The sequence below is a fragment of the Lepisosteus platostomus genome, chromosome 7, assembly GCF_059453375.1.
Source record: "Lepisosteus platostomus isolate fLepPlt1 chromosome 7, fLepPlt1.hap1, whole genome shotgun sequence".
NCBI lineage: Eukaryota > Metazoa > Chordata > Actinopteri > Semionotiformes > Lepisosteidae > Lepisosteus > Lepisosteus platostomus.
The window spans coordinates 55,860,265-55,876,355 of NC_142617.1; the positions used below are offsets into that span (position 1 = coordinate 55,860,265).

The 16,091-nt window shown below is 41.7% G+C and overlaps 1 protein-coding gene across 5 annotated transcripts in view; it reads left to right on the forward strand.

Annotated features, from left to right (window-relative positions):
* The window catches only part of LOC148659269 (semaphorin-4B-like), a 76,469-nt gene that overhangs the window by 48,431 nt on the left and 11,947 nt on the right, over positions 1 to 16,091 (forward strand). For all 5 annotated transcript variants that reach the window (XM_088641335.1, XM_088641333.1, XM_088641337.1 and 2 more), the window contains exons 3-8: positions 6,036 to 6,196; positions 7,493 to 7,555; positions 8,729 to 8,827; positions 9,708 to 9,819; positions 9,957 to 10,073; positions 10,792 to 10,949. In XM_088641335.1, coding sequence (XP_088497461.1) covers positions 6,036 to 6,196; positions 7,493 to 7,555; positions 8,729 to 8,827; positions 9,708 to 9,819; positions 9,957 to 10,073; positions 10,792 to 10,949 — 710 coding nt within the window. The remainder of the gene's footprint in view (positions 1 to 6,035; positions 6,197 to 7,492; positions 7,556 to 8,728; positions 8,828 to 9,707; positions 9,820 to 9,956; positions 10,074 to 10,791; positions 10,950 to 16,091) is intronic.

The following is a 16,091-nucleotide window of genomic DNA, read 5'->3' on the forward strand; positions in this document are numbered from 1 at the left end:
GTAATCAATTGAAAAGGGGATGGGATAGTGTAAAGAGATTATGTTTAACGACCTGGCCCCACCTGGTTTTGAGGTAAGGGGTGTGTGAATGTACGCTGTTAGTTTTAAAGATAAATGTGAGTTGGTTGTGTTGGCAGATAAGCACAGAGTCCAGTGAGAAATGAGGCATTGCTGTACAAGGCTGTACTCAGCTCACTTGAACTCCTACACTGCTGCTGTTTTTAAGACAGTTAGCCAGTTCCTCCCCCTTCTCCTGCCAGGCTGTTGGTGAAAGGCGGCCTCTTGCTGTCTGAAACCTCGACTTCTCAGATGTAATCAAGGGGGGTGGAGGGGATCGTGGCCTTCTCTGAAAACAGCCTGCTGAGGACCCAGGCTCACCATTAGGTTTCTTCTCTTTCTGCAAAAAGAAATTGGATTAAGAGCTGCATTAACAGACACAGCTAAATTTTATTCCCCAGCAAAGAAAAAGAACAGAAGTTTATTTGACGTTCTGTAGCGTGTGATATCAGTTTTAGCGTGGGGGCTTAAGGAAACACGCCCAAGATTTTAAAGATTGCAAAATTTACATGCAACCATGAAAGCTGTTTTTCCACTCTCCAGAAGAGTACTATTCAGAAGCAACCAAGAGGAATGTGATCAGAAAGCTCTGTATAATTTATTATCCTCTCTCTTTAATCCAGGGTCTATATGATGTAAGTTTACAATGGGAATGCGTGTGTAGGAGAAGAGAAGTAACTCTCAAACTCTTGCATTCTCAGGTTTCCAATACATTTAATTAATCCCATGTGAACACGCAGGTTTCATTGACAAACAAGCTGTTGCACAGTTTTTGATGGGGAAGAAAAGCTACTTACTCAAACAAGGTGTGTGTTGGTATCTACAGAACCGGCACAGACTGCGCATTGCTTCTGTGATCTGCTTTAAAGCCCAGATTGCTGAAGAGTGCTCTACAGAAGGGTCTTTGATCCCATCCTGCTGTAACATTAGACTCAGCTCTTAGTGGAACAGCGGAGCAGCAAAATCAACACTTTTCCCCTGAGGCAAGAAAATTAATTTTCCCTAAATGGATTAGTGAGCAGTGCTGCGCAGATACAACGGTTTACTTACTAACTTCACCATAAGAATCATGTTTCAGTGCATGCTATGTGAATTACATGCTGTGTGTGGCCGGCACTCATCCACACTGTATGGCCATAAAGGCAGGGGTCTTGTGCAGGAAACACTGAAGCCTATGGGGCGCCTCTCTGTTTATCCTGAATCGAGATGGGGGTGTCCTGTATCCTGGCCGTGAAAGCTGCCCAGGACCAAAAGCATAGGTGAGACAAGAGCCAGCAGCAGTTCACTGTTCTGCTTGAGGACAGCCGCCTGATTAAACAGGAGCACGACTGCTCGACGCTGTAGCTGTTGGCCTCGGTGCAAAGTGAAAGCCCTCCGCTGTAATGGTTAAAAGCCTCATTGATTGTCTTGCACTCAACCACAGGTACTCTTCTAAACTGCACAGTCTGGGGAAAAGGAATAGGAAAGCTCACCGATAATTTCTTAGTACAGTATTCACATGAATTCAGTTAATTTCTCTGTCGTACCTATGAAGAAAAAAAGCAACTGATATTTCACTGTACATTGAGGCAGCAATTGAAGGCGTGTGATTATTTCACATTGCTGTGATTTTGTAGAGCAAGATACTAATTCGAAAAGGGAAAAAATCCTGCCAGGATTCCAGAACAGAGATCACACGCCATTTAAATTGGGTCATGCACCTACGACATCTTAAAAGCACTTCGATAGAGTTTCTGCTGTCTTATGCCAATATTAAAACAATGAATCCATTTCAAAAAGGTGCCTGTGCTGTGTCATGCTGTGGTGCAAAAGACAAGTTAGAGTTGGCGCTGCTGGTGCGTGTGTTTCAATGTGTGTTGCCTTAAAGGGACAGACCAGTTCTGAAAGTTCCAACTCTTCTCAGGACCGAGCTTGAATTCTGTCTACTAAAATGAAATAGCTTTTTTCCTCCCAATTGTGACAGGGGGCAATTGCCTTTCTAGAAGGAGCTCGTACTTTCACAGGCCTGCCGCAGGCTATAGAGTTGCGTGTTGCACTGCGTGTGTAAGATCACGTATTTGAACGTGCCCTCTATAGCTGTTCACTTCCGTTCTCTCCGCTGATAGCAACAGAATCTGGGAAGCAGGTTCTCTGCGGTGTGGCCTGGGAGTGAGAGATTCCAGGGAGGAAGCACCAGGCTTTTCAGTGAACTCCCCTCCTTCTTTGGCCCTTTACAGGCTTTCACACAGAGCCTTCCCACAACAGGTCACACCTTTTTAAGGGCTAGGACAGCTGCAGACATCTCAGGATTGCTCCAGGGAGCTGACCCGAGACCCAGCACACCACAGAATCTAAAATAAGATTCGCAGTTGTGTCCATGGGACAAGAATCCACTGTCAATAAATTCTGTTATTGCAGAGTTAAACTGATTCCTCCCCAATAAATCCATAGGTTTTTACTAAGGTTGCTACTGTATGCTGTGATGGCAGTGGGAGGGGGTGTGAATGGCATTGCTTAATTTCTTGAAATAAACAAAGAAATTCATTTACTGTTGTTGTTGTTGTTTTTTTTGTTTGATACATTAAGAAAAGTAGACTCATTTGTTTCTTAATGATGGGAAACTCACTGCTGGGACCTTCTGGGTTTCCTCTGGGCCATGTTCTTTTCTTTACATAAAAACATTCACAAAGCGTTACATGTAATCCGGTGCCTTTGTATCACAGACTGACTGACTCTTTAAGATTAGGGGTTAGAATCCGTTTTCGGGTGCTATAAAATGTACTCCCTTTCTCTGCTTAAAGATCCACGTTCATTCAAAATAATCCAGTAATTATTACTCTGAGACACGTTTGGAATTTGTGCGCGTCTCTTTTTTCTTCCTCTGTTTCTGTCATTGACTCCACATGGAAGAGTGGTTCTTTAGAGGGAGCACCGTGTTCTGTAACGTTTCGGGAGATGCTGGACAAGATGCAGCTTGCCACACAGCTGCGCTCAGTTTTCTCAGTAAAATACCCCAGCTGCCAAAAGCCACAAGTTCTTTTTTTTCCCTCAAGACGCACCGATGAACTTAAATGTGTGATGATAAACAATAATAGAAGTTTATGAGTTCTATTCAACCCAAGCAGTAAAGTAGAAAGAATTGTGTTTGAAGTGGGTGGGCATCTTCAAAACTGTTTGTAGCAACATGACTAGAAGCTCCAAGCATTATTATGTGTTTTTATGTCAAGGCTGATGAACATTTTCTGCTCAGACACACGCTCTTGTTAATAACTGCAGATATGAGCCAGAGAAATTTCTTTGAGGGCAGCTGAGCAAACAGCCTGAGTGTGTTAATTTGGCGGTCGTGGTGAATTAGCCCCTGCAAGTGTTTCTCATGTCAGTATTGGAGCAAAACCTGGTACGTGGATCACACTTGATTCTTGAAACAGTGGTTTCATGTCTCCTGCCATAGTTCCGCGCTTATGACTCTGTCATATGCCTTGTTGTTCTAGATGTGTGTGCTGTCAAACTTTTTTTAGTTTCAAAAATGCCAGAGAAGCTGGAGGCTCACAGGTGGGGAAGAGCAGGGGAAAAGGTCATCAGAGCAGTCATCACTGTTCTTGTTCTGTATGGAAAAGCATGGTTTCCCAGCAACTCCAAATGTAAGATAGCAGCATCTTCCTTTACCTCATGGTTTTATCTGGAAAAGATTCCTTTTATCACATGTGTCTTTTCATTGTTATTTAAACCATAGATTCAGCTCAGCTGTGCGTTGTGAGTTAAAGTACAGTCTTCCAGTTTTGGAAGCAGATTTCATAGTAATAAAGTCTCCAGCTGCTCAGATGATTCCCTGTTATTATTATTCCGGCCTCCCCTGTGGCTAGAAACTTGTTCCACAAACCTACTGCCCCTTGATCTTTTAGATGTGAGATTGCTGGCTTGGAGATTTCTCTGTGCCCTTCATCACTAAATCACATTTGTACAGCTCCCACTGGTGCCAGACCTGTGGTATCTACAGGAGCTGCAGGACAGTGCCTGATCATTTCTTTTAAAACACAAAACACTGTGATTGCTGTTCTGAAAATTTATTTAATGTTTTTTTTTATCCCACTTTAGTGTTTTGTTTTGTCTTTGTTAAATAGACATACCTGTTTAAAGGGGTCAATTCGTGTAAATAATTTGTTTTTTCTATCCATCCTGCACTCATATCCGAAATATATACAGTATGTGCCTGATGTACTATGTGCAATAAAGGATGATCTGCTCAGCTGTATTTCACAGAATTCACCACTGAATATGTGTTATGAGAGGTTGTTTGTATGTGGTACTTGTCATACATAGTTCTATTTTTGATGTTTTGCCTCACTTTTGCATCACTTTTGCTGTGCTTATAATATGCCTGCACTGGGTTTTACAACACTGGGCCCTGAGCGAAATAATCAATATTCCCATGGCCAAGTGTAGTCAAGCAAAATGAGGGTGTATTACAACCATAGGAAAGCATGGTAGACAGAAGCAGTAAATGGGCAGTCAGCTTTCATGGGCATTATTGAGGCAAAAACACCCACTGTTTTGTTCCAAGCCCTGTCATTGACTTTTCTCAAAATATGTCTGTATGGTACATGCTCTCCTTCCACTGGTGGCTTATTGGTGGATCTATCTAGATGGGCTCTGCTCATAGCTCAGCAATGGTGAGACACAGGGCATTGCCTCCACTCCTCTAGCTACACTGGTGACTTTCCGAGTCTGGGAGTGAACACAGAGGACAGGGCTAAGAAACCTCACTGCTTTAGCACGTGGAAAAGGCAGCAAAATGGAACCAGAGATTTAAGGTCTGACTTGGCATTACTGCAGCCTTTGACCTCACCCCCAAAGCGATGATAGGAGATGTCAGGACTCCCTAGTCTCTTCACTCACCCTTGTTTGTTTAGAGTACCTCTGGTGTAATGGTACATGTTGGCATGGTTTCTGAATCTTTATGACTTTCTAACACCACAAGAGGGTCAATGCACTGATAAACATACTATCAGTGTAAGCCAAATCTCTTGTGGTTTTTGATCTAATGGTATGAAAAAGGTATGCATGTCTTACATTACTTGTAGGTTCTTGTTTTTGACTTTTGTTTTTTGGAGTGCCAACATCTGAGAATGTCTGTGCTAGCTGTCTGTACGGACTAAGAGCCAAAGATTTTCCTTGCAGGTCGGACCAGCTGTGTCCAGCCTGTACTTGTTTTAACGTTTCTGGTATAGGTCTTCCTGGGCCTTATGTTGTGCAGAAAAAAGATGTTTAAATTCTCTGTGCATTCCACTCCATTTAGCCCAGCCTTTGATGGGCAAATTTGATGTGAACCATAGTTAAAAATATACACCCATGTGTTTGAATGGAATATTCTGGTTCCACTGCTCATATTTACAGTGAATACAGCTCTCCTGGTTAAGCCGCATTAAACTGTGTAATAAAAGATAGGTTCATCCTATCAGTTTAACTTGTCAACTAAAGCAGGGTTTAGACAACAAATAAGTTAGCATGATGAATCACCTCCTCTGGTGCAATGTGTGGAGAAAACATGGATGGTTTTGGAAACTGCTGAAGGGATAATGACGTACAAAGTACCTGGATGTGTAGCAGCTCTGCCCTTATAGTGGGGCACAGGCAGTGTGGGCTGAGGTCCGATGTGATTTCTCAGGATCAGGAATCTTTCACACGCTCAGCATTTTTCACTGCAGTTTCACAAAATGTGAAAAATTGAAATGAGAAAGTTAAACCTGAGAAAAAAAATAAACGGAGAGTATTAAGCACCCTATACAGGATAGTATTTTGCATGAACGGTATAGGAAATAAATGTAGGATCAGGCATACTGTTTGGAAAGAAATAAAGCTGAACATGAGATTCCTGGCTCTTTAAAACATGCTTGTGTTTGTGCTGAAAGCATGGCGAAAGGTGGTTTTGCAGAAGAAGGTTGCACAGGATGAGCTTTCCGCCTCTAATCAGGATTTTTCTCTTGGTTTATTTCTTCCAGATGCGAAGGAAAGGCCAGCCAGGAGGTTCTCGGCCGAAGGGGTGTTCAATTATAGCTCCCTCCTCTTGAGCAGCGAGGAGGACGTTCTCTTCGTGGGCGGCAGGGAGGCGCTCTTCGCCCTCAACCTCTCCGACATCAGCAACGGAAAGCTCCACAAGAACGTGAGGGGTCCCAGATCTGCTTGGGATTTATCTGTGGTTGCCGCGCAGTCAGGCCGCCCATCACCTGAGTGACGCTGGCCTCACAGATTTCTGTCACTGCCCAGCACTCTAATCCACACATACAGTACCTTTCACATGCTGGTTGAAGGACATACAACAAGTCTTTTTCAACCTTTCCTCTTTTTCAAACTACTAACTACTGAATTATCAAACTTACAGGAACTTGAACTCATTTTAAACAAAATAATAGGTCTTGTATGTATATATACATTTCTTTTTTTAAGGGTACTGTACGGGAATCAGTGCCTGTCCTTTCTTCATTCAGAAGATAGTGGAATAGGTGTTCAGATTAGTCTTCCTTTCAGTACCTGGTACCTTCCTTTCAGAGGGAAGGGGAATGCAGAGAGCTTTGTTATATTTTTATAACACATGCGTAGCCCGGTCATGACACTGGGCCATTGTGATTGAAAGAGAAAGAGCACCACCTACTGGTCTTCCAATATACCCTTCCCTGCAGTACAATTAGAAGGGATTTAATGGCTACAGACTGACCCGTTTTCTGTTAGTTCTCAGTGTTGTTTAACCGGCCAGTATTGCGCTTGCTAGTTGTACAGCAGCGATTGTCACTGAGCTGATTAAACACAGAGGCAGGACCCGGTCACCCTCCTTTTATCATGTCAGTGACGTTTCAGGAACTCTGGCGTGAGAACTGAGCACTTAATGTTGGGAACCAAATTATCCACAGTTTGATTGTACATTGCATCCTTTTTCCGCTATTTGGCCTGGTTTCCTTTCCATGCTGAAAGGAAAAGAAAAGAGACACAACATTTAGGTTTTGGAGCCTTCATCAGGTGTGAATCTTATGAATGTATCTTATGAGCACTAGGGGCTTATAAGAGGGGCTCATAAGGCTCATGAGTCATATGAGCTCTTAATCTGTTTTAACATATTCATTGCTGTGGAATAAGTACAGCAGTGAGAGAAACAAACATTTTTCCCCTTATGTTTCTGGCAAACCACCATCCCCTCCCCAGGACACATGACACTCCCCCATGCTGGCTGGTGTGTCTCACTGCTTGAGAGCATCTGGGTTAGGATCATTTTCAGTACGTTTTTAATATTCACTTCTTGTAATTTTCCTATTAACATTTTTTATGCAGGCAAGCTAGTAACAAGGTGTGCTATTTTCAATAAGTTGCCCATGGCCTTCAGGGTAGATGTGTTTTGCAATCCTTTTTTAGTATAGCGCACGTATTGAGAGTTTTTGTTAATCGGATTTTGACTCCTGCTTTGCAGCTGACGTGGAGCACTCCGGAAAAGAAGAGACACGAATGCAGTTTTAAAGGGAAGAACCTGCAAGTAAGAAATGTCTCTGCCTACCTTTTATTTTACAGATCTTCTCAGAAATTAAATTTGGGTGCCCAATGTGAAAGTCAAACAGTGAGAGGCTGTCTGGTTAGGCTAATGACAGTGTTACATTTTCTGAAAATAACTACCGATTACTGAAAGCAACTGAGGTATTCCCACTTCAGCACAGGATACCGCACCTTTCCATTTTATTTGGCAATTGAAAGATTTCTTATAGTTTGGTGCAGTGCTTCCCACCACTAATTTTATTTTTCTCCAACTGAGTTCTTAATCACAGGCTCATTGATTTCAGTTTTCCATTTGAAGCATGTCTGTAAATTTGCTTTCAGCAAATTAGTTCAAATGGTATTTGTAATTGGTTTCAACTCCTCAGCTGATCAATTAGTGAGAGCTGTTTAATCAGAAGTAATGGCAAGCACATTGAGCAGAGTCTGCGCAAAGTTCTTTTCGCTGAAGATGTTGGGAACAGTGCCCTTTGAAATCTGGTATTTTTGAAAATCAGGACTGACTGAGGAAACGCGTTAAAAGTCTAAACGAGCGATCAGATCAATTAAATTAATGGATTATCAGTAGAGATGCAGATCACAGTGGGAGTGAAAATGTGTAGACACCTCCAGCACCAGGGCTGGGATAGTGTGCTTTTGAAAAGGGACACCCTGACATGACAATTCCAGACATTGGAAACTGAGACGCCACAGATATTGGTCTGGCAGAAGTACTACGTGCCAGTGTGTGCATGGTGCTTTTCCACAGAGGCTTAAGCTGAAATAGACTGATCCTGAAGCATATTTTTCAATTACAAATGTTTCTGCTAACATCATCAATTCCATTTGGTCTGACATGGCCTGATATTCATTGACTTGACAGCACGGCTCCGCTTTGAAATTTATGACGTTTTCAACCAGATCTGCATATGGAGACTGTTGGGACGAGAGCTGAAACAGCATCCCTGGCAAACGGAATATCTCTTTCAAACTTAAAGTGGGCGTACCTCAGTGGAAATTAGCTTTTTGAGCCAGTTTCAGCCTGAGCCTGTGTTTTGCGTGTCAGTTCGATTAGCGTCTAGATGTGGCAGAGAAAAGACACTAATGAAATGTGGAAGATTGTATCTGACATTGAAATACATTACTGTTTTGTTTTCAGTTGTGTTCTCTTTTGGTTTAGACTGATTGCTTCAATTACATCAAGATCTTGCTCCGGCTGAACAGCACACATCTCTATGTATGTGGAACATATGCCTTCAGCCCCATCTGTGCATATATAGTAAGTTTCATTTAATTCCTTCAGTGCTTAGATTAAGAATCCAACCCTTCTTTGTTTTGGGGAGCCTACTGTACTTATCCATTTAATGTTATCAAATAAATATTTTCCTTCCTATCCCTGCATTCATTCTAGACTTGTAAGATTTTATTTAATTTTGTAGGGCAGTGTTTCTGCGTGAGCAGAGATTTCGTTTAAACTACCTTAAAAGAAGAGCACAAAAACTTGTTTGTTTAGTTAGGCTTTTAATAAGTGTTTTCCTTTTCTCCTTTTTTAGCATTTTTACCACTATCTTTATTTCTTTGTCTCTTCAATGTTATTTTTTTGTTTTGTTTTACCCTGTTAAGAGCCCCTGTTAGTGCTTGGGCACTGAAATACATCCTTGTAAACCTTGTTGTCTTTATTAAATTTAGGATATTGTTGTATTGAGGTTTCTTTCTGTATCCAGCAGCACCGATGTCAGACTTAAGACGATCTCAGTACTTAGGAACATTTCGAAACTGCCCCCTTGGGCTATATTCAACAGCTCAGCAGGCCTCCAAACGTATAATTGGTGTTTTTGTTTCTCATCACTTCAGTTGACCTAGCCCTCCCGATTTATACAGAATAACATAAAATGAGTCCATTCTGAATGTCAAGCAGATGTTTAATTCTGTATGCTGTCCATCGTTTCTTCAGTTAATCATTAATTATTTCTCTATTAACCACAAATGCTACAAAATGAATTGAACATTTATGGTTTGGAGTCTGTAGATACAAATAACAGAGGTCTTTTAACAGAGGCCACAAGTGTCATGCTGAGTCGGACCTGGACGTGTATGTGTTCCTCCTTCTTTAACATTTTAGCGGATTTCTCAGTGCGGGCATGTACTTTGTTTTCCAGCGCATCTCAGACTTTTCGTTGGTGAAGAGTGAAAAGGGGGACATTGTTACCGAGGACGGTCGAAGCCGATGCCCGTTTGATCCCGAATATAAATCCACTGCCATCATGGTTGGTGCGTCCTGTTCATGAACATCTCATGAACTTTTGTTCAATACTTCAGTGTTGGTCTGTTTGATACTGGCTGATTTGTCTTTCTTTTTCTTAATTGAGATCTGTTTCACTTTTTTTCTTTCTCCTCTTCTGCATTAGACGGTGAACTGTATGCTGGCACGGTCAGTAACTTCCAGGGAAATGAACCGATCATTTACAAGAGCCTCGGTCAGGGGACCCCCTTAAAAACCGAGAACTCCCTGAACTGGCTTCAAGGTAAACACAGCACTCTGGTCTTTGCAAAATGTTCTGTTTAACTCTCAATATCCCAGGAGAGGGAGGGGAGAGAGAAGCCCAAAGGGATAAAAGAAAACTGGAATGGCCAGGGCTATCAGTTATAACACATGTAGATCAAACAGACAAGCCGCTCTCTGCAGTTTTGTAAAAACATGCTGCATTTCGCATACAATTAAATGAAAAACTCCTGTTTTTTGATCCCATTAGAGCCTGCCTGATGTATGTAATATGCCTGTGCTAATAACTGAACACGACTACAAAAATAAACTTCTACTGGAGGCTCTTCTGGGCTTTTTTGCTGTTATTGCAAGACTCATTAGGATAATCTGTCCCTGAATTTACACATAACCCTTTTTTTTCTGTCAGGGAAACACAGGCTGTATCTTCACTCAGGGCTTTTAAGCAAACAGATGGGAGTTTTGGACATTTACAGTAACCCTCATCAACATAGATACACGTTTAATATTGGTAAACTTGGATCTGGATATGAGTCTAAAAAGATTTTGAAATCGAATGAAAAGATTTCCGGACTTTATAGCAAATTCTCCCCAATGAGTTTATTCTCCTTAATAAATACAATTAAACCTGTTCTGGTCTTATAGCAAAGACCACATTTTAAAAGAAGTATCTGAAGATCCTTTGCGTATCAATTCTCACTTGCGGTCTTTTTTTTACTCTCAATTCTTTTTTCCATTAGACCCAGCATTCGTGGGGTCAGCCTATATCCAAGAGAGTCTACCAAGAGGCAATTCAGTCGGCGACGACGATAAAATCTACTTCTTCTTCAGTGAAGCGGGAAAGGAGTTTGATTTCTTTGACAACACCATTGTGTCGAGGATCGCCCGTGTTTGTAAGGTGAGAAAGCGGGCAGAGGAAAGGGAAGCCGTGCTCTCCGAGCACAGGGCTGAACTCATTGTGCGTGTTGAGCTCTCAAAGCCGACAACGGGGGCAGTGATGGGGGTACTTGAGTTTGAAAGAAGTTGAGGGCTTCAGAGCAGTGCTCACATTATAGACTTTCCCCTGTCTTCCTTTCCAGCTCTCCTGCTCTCTCTGACAGCCACCCCATTTCAGCCCATCTTCCCTGTCACATGGGGCGGTTTGTTCCCGTTTGGTGAAGTTTTTTTTTCCAGGCAGGCAGTACCTTAGCTGGATAAGGAAGAAGGCCTAAAAAAAAACTATACGTGGCAGTGGAACCGCAGAGTGTTTTGATAAAGAAAGGATGTTCAAACGCTTAGGTGGTGCAGAGCTTTGAGCTGTCTGGCTTCGCTGACGCCTTTTCCATCCCATCATCCACACCCCCATGCAGTTACAGTACATGGTGCTGTTACACAGGGTTCAGAGTAACGCTGCCAAAACAGTTGTCTCATTTTAAGCTGCGTTTGGCTGCCTTTCTCACAAGCGTCATGCAGATTTAAGGAAAGGCAATAAGATGAAGTCTCAGAAATGCAAAGGCTGCTCAAAATGAGACAGTCTCTTGTTTACAGTGCTGGCAATGAGAATAATCTTTAGGACAGCATGTAATGTTGAGTGACAGCTTAATACAGACTACCTCAGAGTTTTTATCTTGGCACACTGAGCAGTGACACTTCCCAGTAAATTGGCTGCTTTTTATGCTATATATGGAAATAATTCTCCGCAGCCATGCCAGACTTGAAGGGGGAATAGCAATGCAGGGGGAAAAATGAAAGCCTCACAAAAATGAGGCTGCTGCAGATTTCATATCTACTGCAGTGAGCAAACAAATGTAATAACTCCCCCAAAGCCCATTATTTGGCTAATTAAAAAATATTAGCTTCGATGGGACTTGAAATAGATCTATTCATGGCACAAGCTTACAAGCCATTTTCAATTGTCTCATTAGGCTTCATTCAGTAATCAAGGTAAGTGGGGTGTTCATGAATAGCAGTAAGTGCATGCGTATGAGATCTTTCATTAGCTACAATTCTTCAGTCCGAGGTGCTTGTTCTGCTTTGATTGAATTCTAGTTTAGCTGTATTTTGCTCTTAGGAATTGCATCACAGCTTTGCAAAGTATATAGTGTTAAGAGCTTTGGATCACCTTGTTTGCAGGCAATGCAGCTTCTAGGCACCCCAAATCCTTTTCATTTGTTTGTTGCAGATCCTTGGAGTACCCTGCTGCTGTTTGATGCTCATGGTTGGCACAGATTAGCATGAACATGTAAATACACAAAAATCTATCCTAAAGATACAGAGTAGTGCCAGTATGTTGTGTAGAGATCACATTCCTTTTTTCCTTCATACACTAATAGACATTTAACTTGTCAATCAAGACATAAAGGTGTGTAGAATATAAAGAAATAAAACAAGGTACTCAATCACACTATAGTATACAGCTCCTACACCAACACAGTGTACATTGCTAACCTAAAATGTACCTCAGCTCAGCATAGTTTGCACAAAAACTTGCTTTCGTGCAACTTATAATGCTAGACTTTGTGTTATAATATATTTTGCAGACCAAGGCCAATTGATTTTGGTCACTGGGAGAATGGAGTTTGCTGGCTGTTATTTATTTTTTTGCTGCTCTGGTTTTGTTGCAATTTAATAATGTTTGCAATATAAATACAAAAAGTACATGGGTAATTCTTTTGGTTGCAAGTCAAATCCAAGAGATTTGAGTGCGTTGGCTGCAAAGGAACATGTGAATATGAATTCCACGCAGGAAAATAGAACAGAAATATTGAGACTTAATACACCTGAATAAGTTTCAATAGCTGAAATATTGCTTGATGAGCCAAACCAACACAGTCCATCTGGAATGAACACTAAAAGGGCCAGAGGTACTCCAGGATAGATAGTGGGAAACTCTGCCCTAAGGCAGTGGATCCAGCCCTGGTCCTGGAGAAACACTATCTGCTGGTTATAATTCCAGCTGGGCTCTACAGCTCCAGTGCCGATCGATGGCTTAACCCACCAGCTCATTTCTTCGGTCAGTCCTGAGTACTGTTCCCGGCAACTTCAGCACACAGAATTGTACACAGGCTCTCCTCCATTCTGTTCAGACAACTCTTACTAATTAATTACTGATCAGTTGGTGCAGTTGATGGACAGATACAGGGGAGAATGACACTGTGCAGGACACGCCCACAGTGGGGGTGGTACTGTGCAGGACACGCCCACAGTGGGGGTGGTACTGTGCAGGACACGCCCGTCACAAGAACTTTCCTTCAGCCGAGGTCCACTTGGTTGCATTTCAGGCTGCTCACCTGAAAGAATGTATTTTTGAAGGGCTGATACCACCAACAAATCCCATTTTATCTTTTAAGAGCTGAAAGCAAATGAACAAAGCTGCCCCAAATAGAAAGCTTAAGTCAATGAGTCTGTAATTAAGAACTTGGCTGGAGCAAAAACGTGAAGATGCAGTGTTCCACCAGGACCAGGGTTGGGAATCACTCCAGGGCACCGATCTGAATTGGACTGCAAGACCACTGATGATAATGAATACTTCATTATCCACGTTCTTCATGTCTTGCTGTCCATTGAGACTGCAGTGCACAATGAGTGTATCAGGCAAGCTGATTACTTCAAAACACACATTCTTAGTGTTTCAGAGGTGCATTTGTATTGCAAAAACTGCAAAACAGACCATTTCTACACATCAAATAATTCATACTGGCTTTCAGAAGTTTAATGTTGTAACCTGTCTAGGCGGGGTTAAAATACATTACAACATTACAAACACAGAGTCACAAAATGTACCCAGTTAGCAAAATATTGCTTCACTTGCATGGTGCTTTAATAACACACCCATATTCCTCCTACATACAGTACACCCATCAGTGTTATTAATGTCTTTCTCCTGCTATCTCTTTAGTCACTGTTTATTCAGGTGCCCAGTTTGAGGTTTGGTCCACAGCCACTAGTCCTGTTATAAAAGAATATCCAGGGCTCTGAAAACAAGAAACAACTGATTTTTGGGCCAAGCTTAGTTCCTGTTTTCCTCTGTGGCTATAATGAAGCAAATTTGACTTTCTGTGTCTGTATAGAGAGAGAGGGTAATGGAGACATGTTATTCAGGTTGGAATTGTTTGATTTCTGTTTTGCTTATAGCATTTGCATAACAGAAAAGAGTGGATGGAGGGTGAGGTTCTCAGAAACAGAAGAGTTTTTAATTTCAACTTCATAGTCTTTTTTTTTTAAATAACCATTAGTCTTACTTTGGTAAAGAAATGGCCTTTGTGAATTCAGGATGATAAGGAACCAGCTCCTACAACAGCCCAGAGGAGATGAGAGGATAAAGATTCTCTCACCTGCTTTCAACTGCTTCCTCCTACTTGCATCTGTTTTTAGAAATGCCTTTGAAATTCAGCAAAAATAGATTTTTTTTAACAAAACTGGATGTATGATGGATTTCAAAAGAAGAAAGTTTTTCAGGCCCAGCTGCAGTTGCAGAGTAGTCTCCCTCAGGGTCTGTCCCTTCCTGGGCCAGACCTGTCTGAACATACAAGCCAGAAACCACACCAGATCTGAAGGGGTAGATTTCGGCAGTGCCTTCCATGTGACTGCTGGCCTTTCAGATACCATGCAGAGACAGGCATGGGCATCAGAAGAAAAGTGAAAATGTGGAGGCTGGAACAAATGTGGTTTGTTAGCCAATGGGCAACTGCAGTAAATAATTGCTTCAGAGTTTCTGCATTCATCATGTGTCGCTTCACTTTTCATTCCAGCTTGTTGTGTATGATTAATGAGTTACCTCCTTGCCTGCTGATGAAGCGACAGGTTTAATAGCTGTGGGCTGCAGATGCTATTTTTCAGGAGAAGATGCTGTTTGTGGTTTCTTTTGCATCGTTTGGCTCTTGGAGGAAGATGACATATGAAATATTGTAGGCTGTTGAAGGTTTTCAGATCAGTGCCTGGATGAGGAATTTAAGTAATTGCACTGGAGAGTGCATCAAAGCCGACCTGGAGCCTCTGCGTTATGGGTCTAATCATAAGTGCTCCATTATCTGAGAGAGAGGCCTTTCCAGACTCATAGTAGGTCACCATGTGAGTTTGATCATTGAAATAGTGAACGCAGTCTTTTTTAATACAATTTTTTATTTCGCTTTCATACCATTTGTTGTGGTTGTGACTTAAATGTATTACACACAAAGCGGGGGTTTTCAGACACAGGTACGCGTTTCTTCTCAGAGGAAAGAAGCAGTTAACACAGGTGCACACAGGTCTGTCGGTACTGTGATGGAGGCACTAATTTACCCTCCAACAGGTTACAGGAGTCTGGAACAAGCTACCAACTATGTTTCAGAACCCTGACTTCTCTGGAAAAAAAAAACGCTGAACGAGATCCTAGGATCAATTAGCTACTTCTTACCAAACGGTCTAGATGTGTCAAGTGGCCTTCTTTTTTGTAAATTTTCTTAGGCTCTTGTTTTCTTAGAACTTTTTTTTTTGTATTACGATAGCAAAGAGAAAAAAAAAGTGTTCTTTGTTCGTTTTTGCCTTACTGTTGGTGTTTTTTTATTATTTTTATTCTGGGAGGGTTTTTGATTTAGGAGAGCGCATATACTTTTGATGTCTGCATAGGTCATGTCAATCTAGAATTCATTTTCCCTTTGACATAAACAGAAAAAGAAATGCTGAACCTTTCCTTTTTATCTATTATTGCTGTGCCTCCTCACTGTTTTTTGAAGTTTGTGTTTCTACACCGGTCCTAACTCCCTTCAGAGTTCTCTTAAGAGTTAGATTTACACTGCAAAGTTCGTACTTAGATTTCTGATTCATTGAATTTCTCGGCCTGGAGACGGGGTGAGGATGACTAATACGTGTTAGGGTTTGCTTATTACTTTATGGAGGGGGGTTATTGAGCAGGTCTGGGCTTTCCAGATTAGACATTAGACATTAGACATTAGACATTAGACATTAGACATTAGACATTAGACATTAGATTAGCTTTTGCTACTCTCTCTTTTTATTTTCCCTTTGTTAAGTAACATTTCCATCTTGTAGCCTGATCTTATCAGATCTCAAAAGCTAAGCA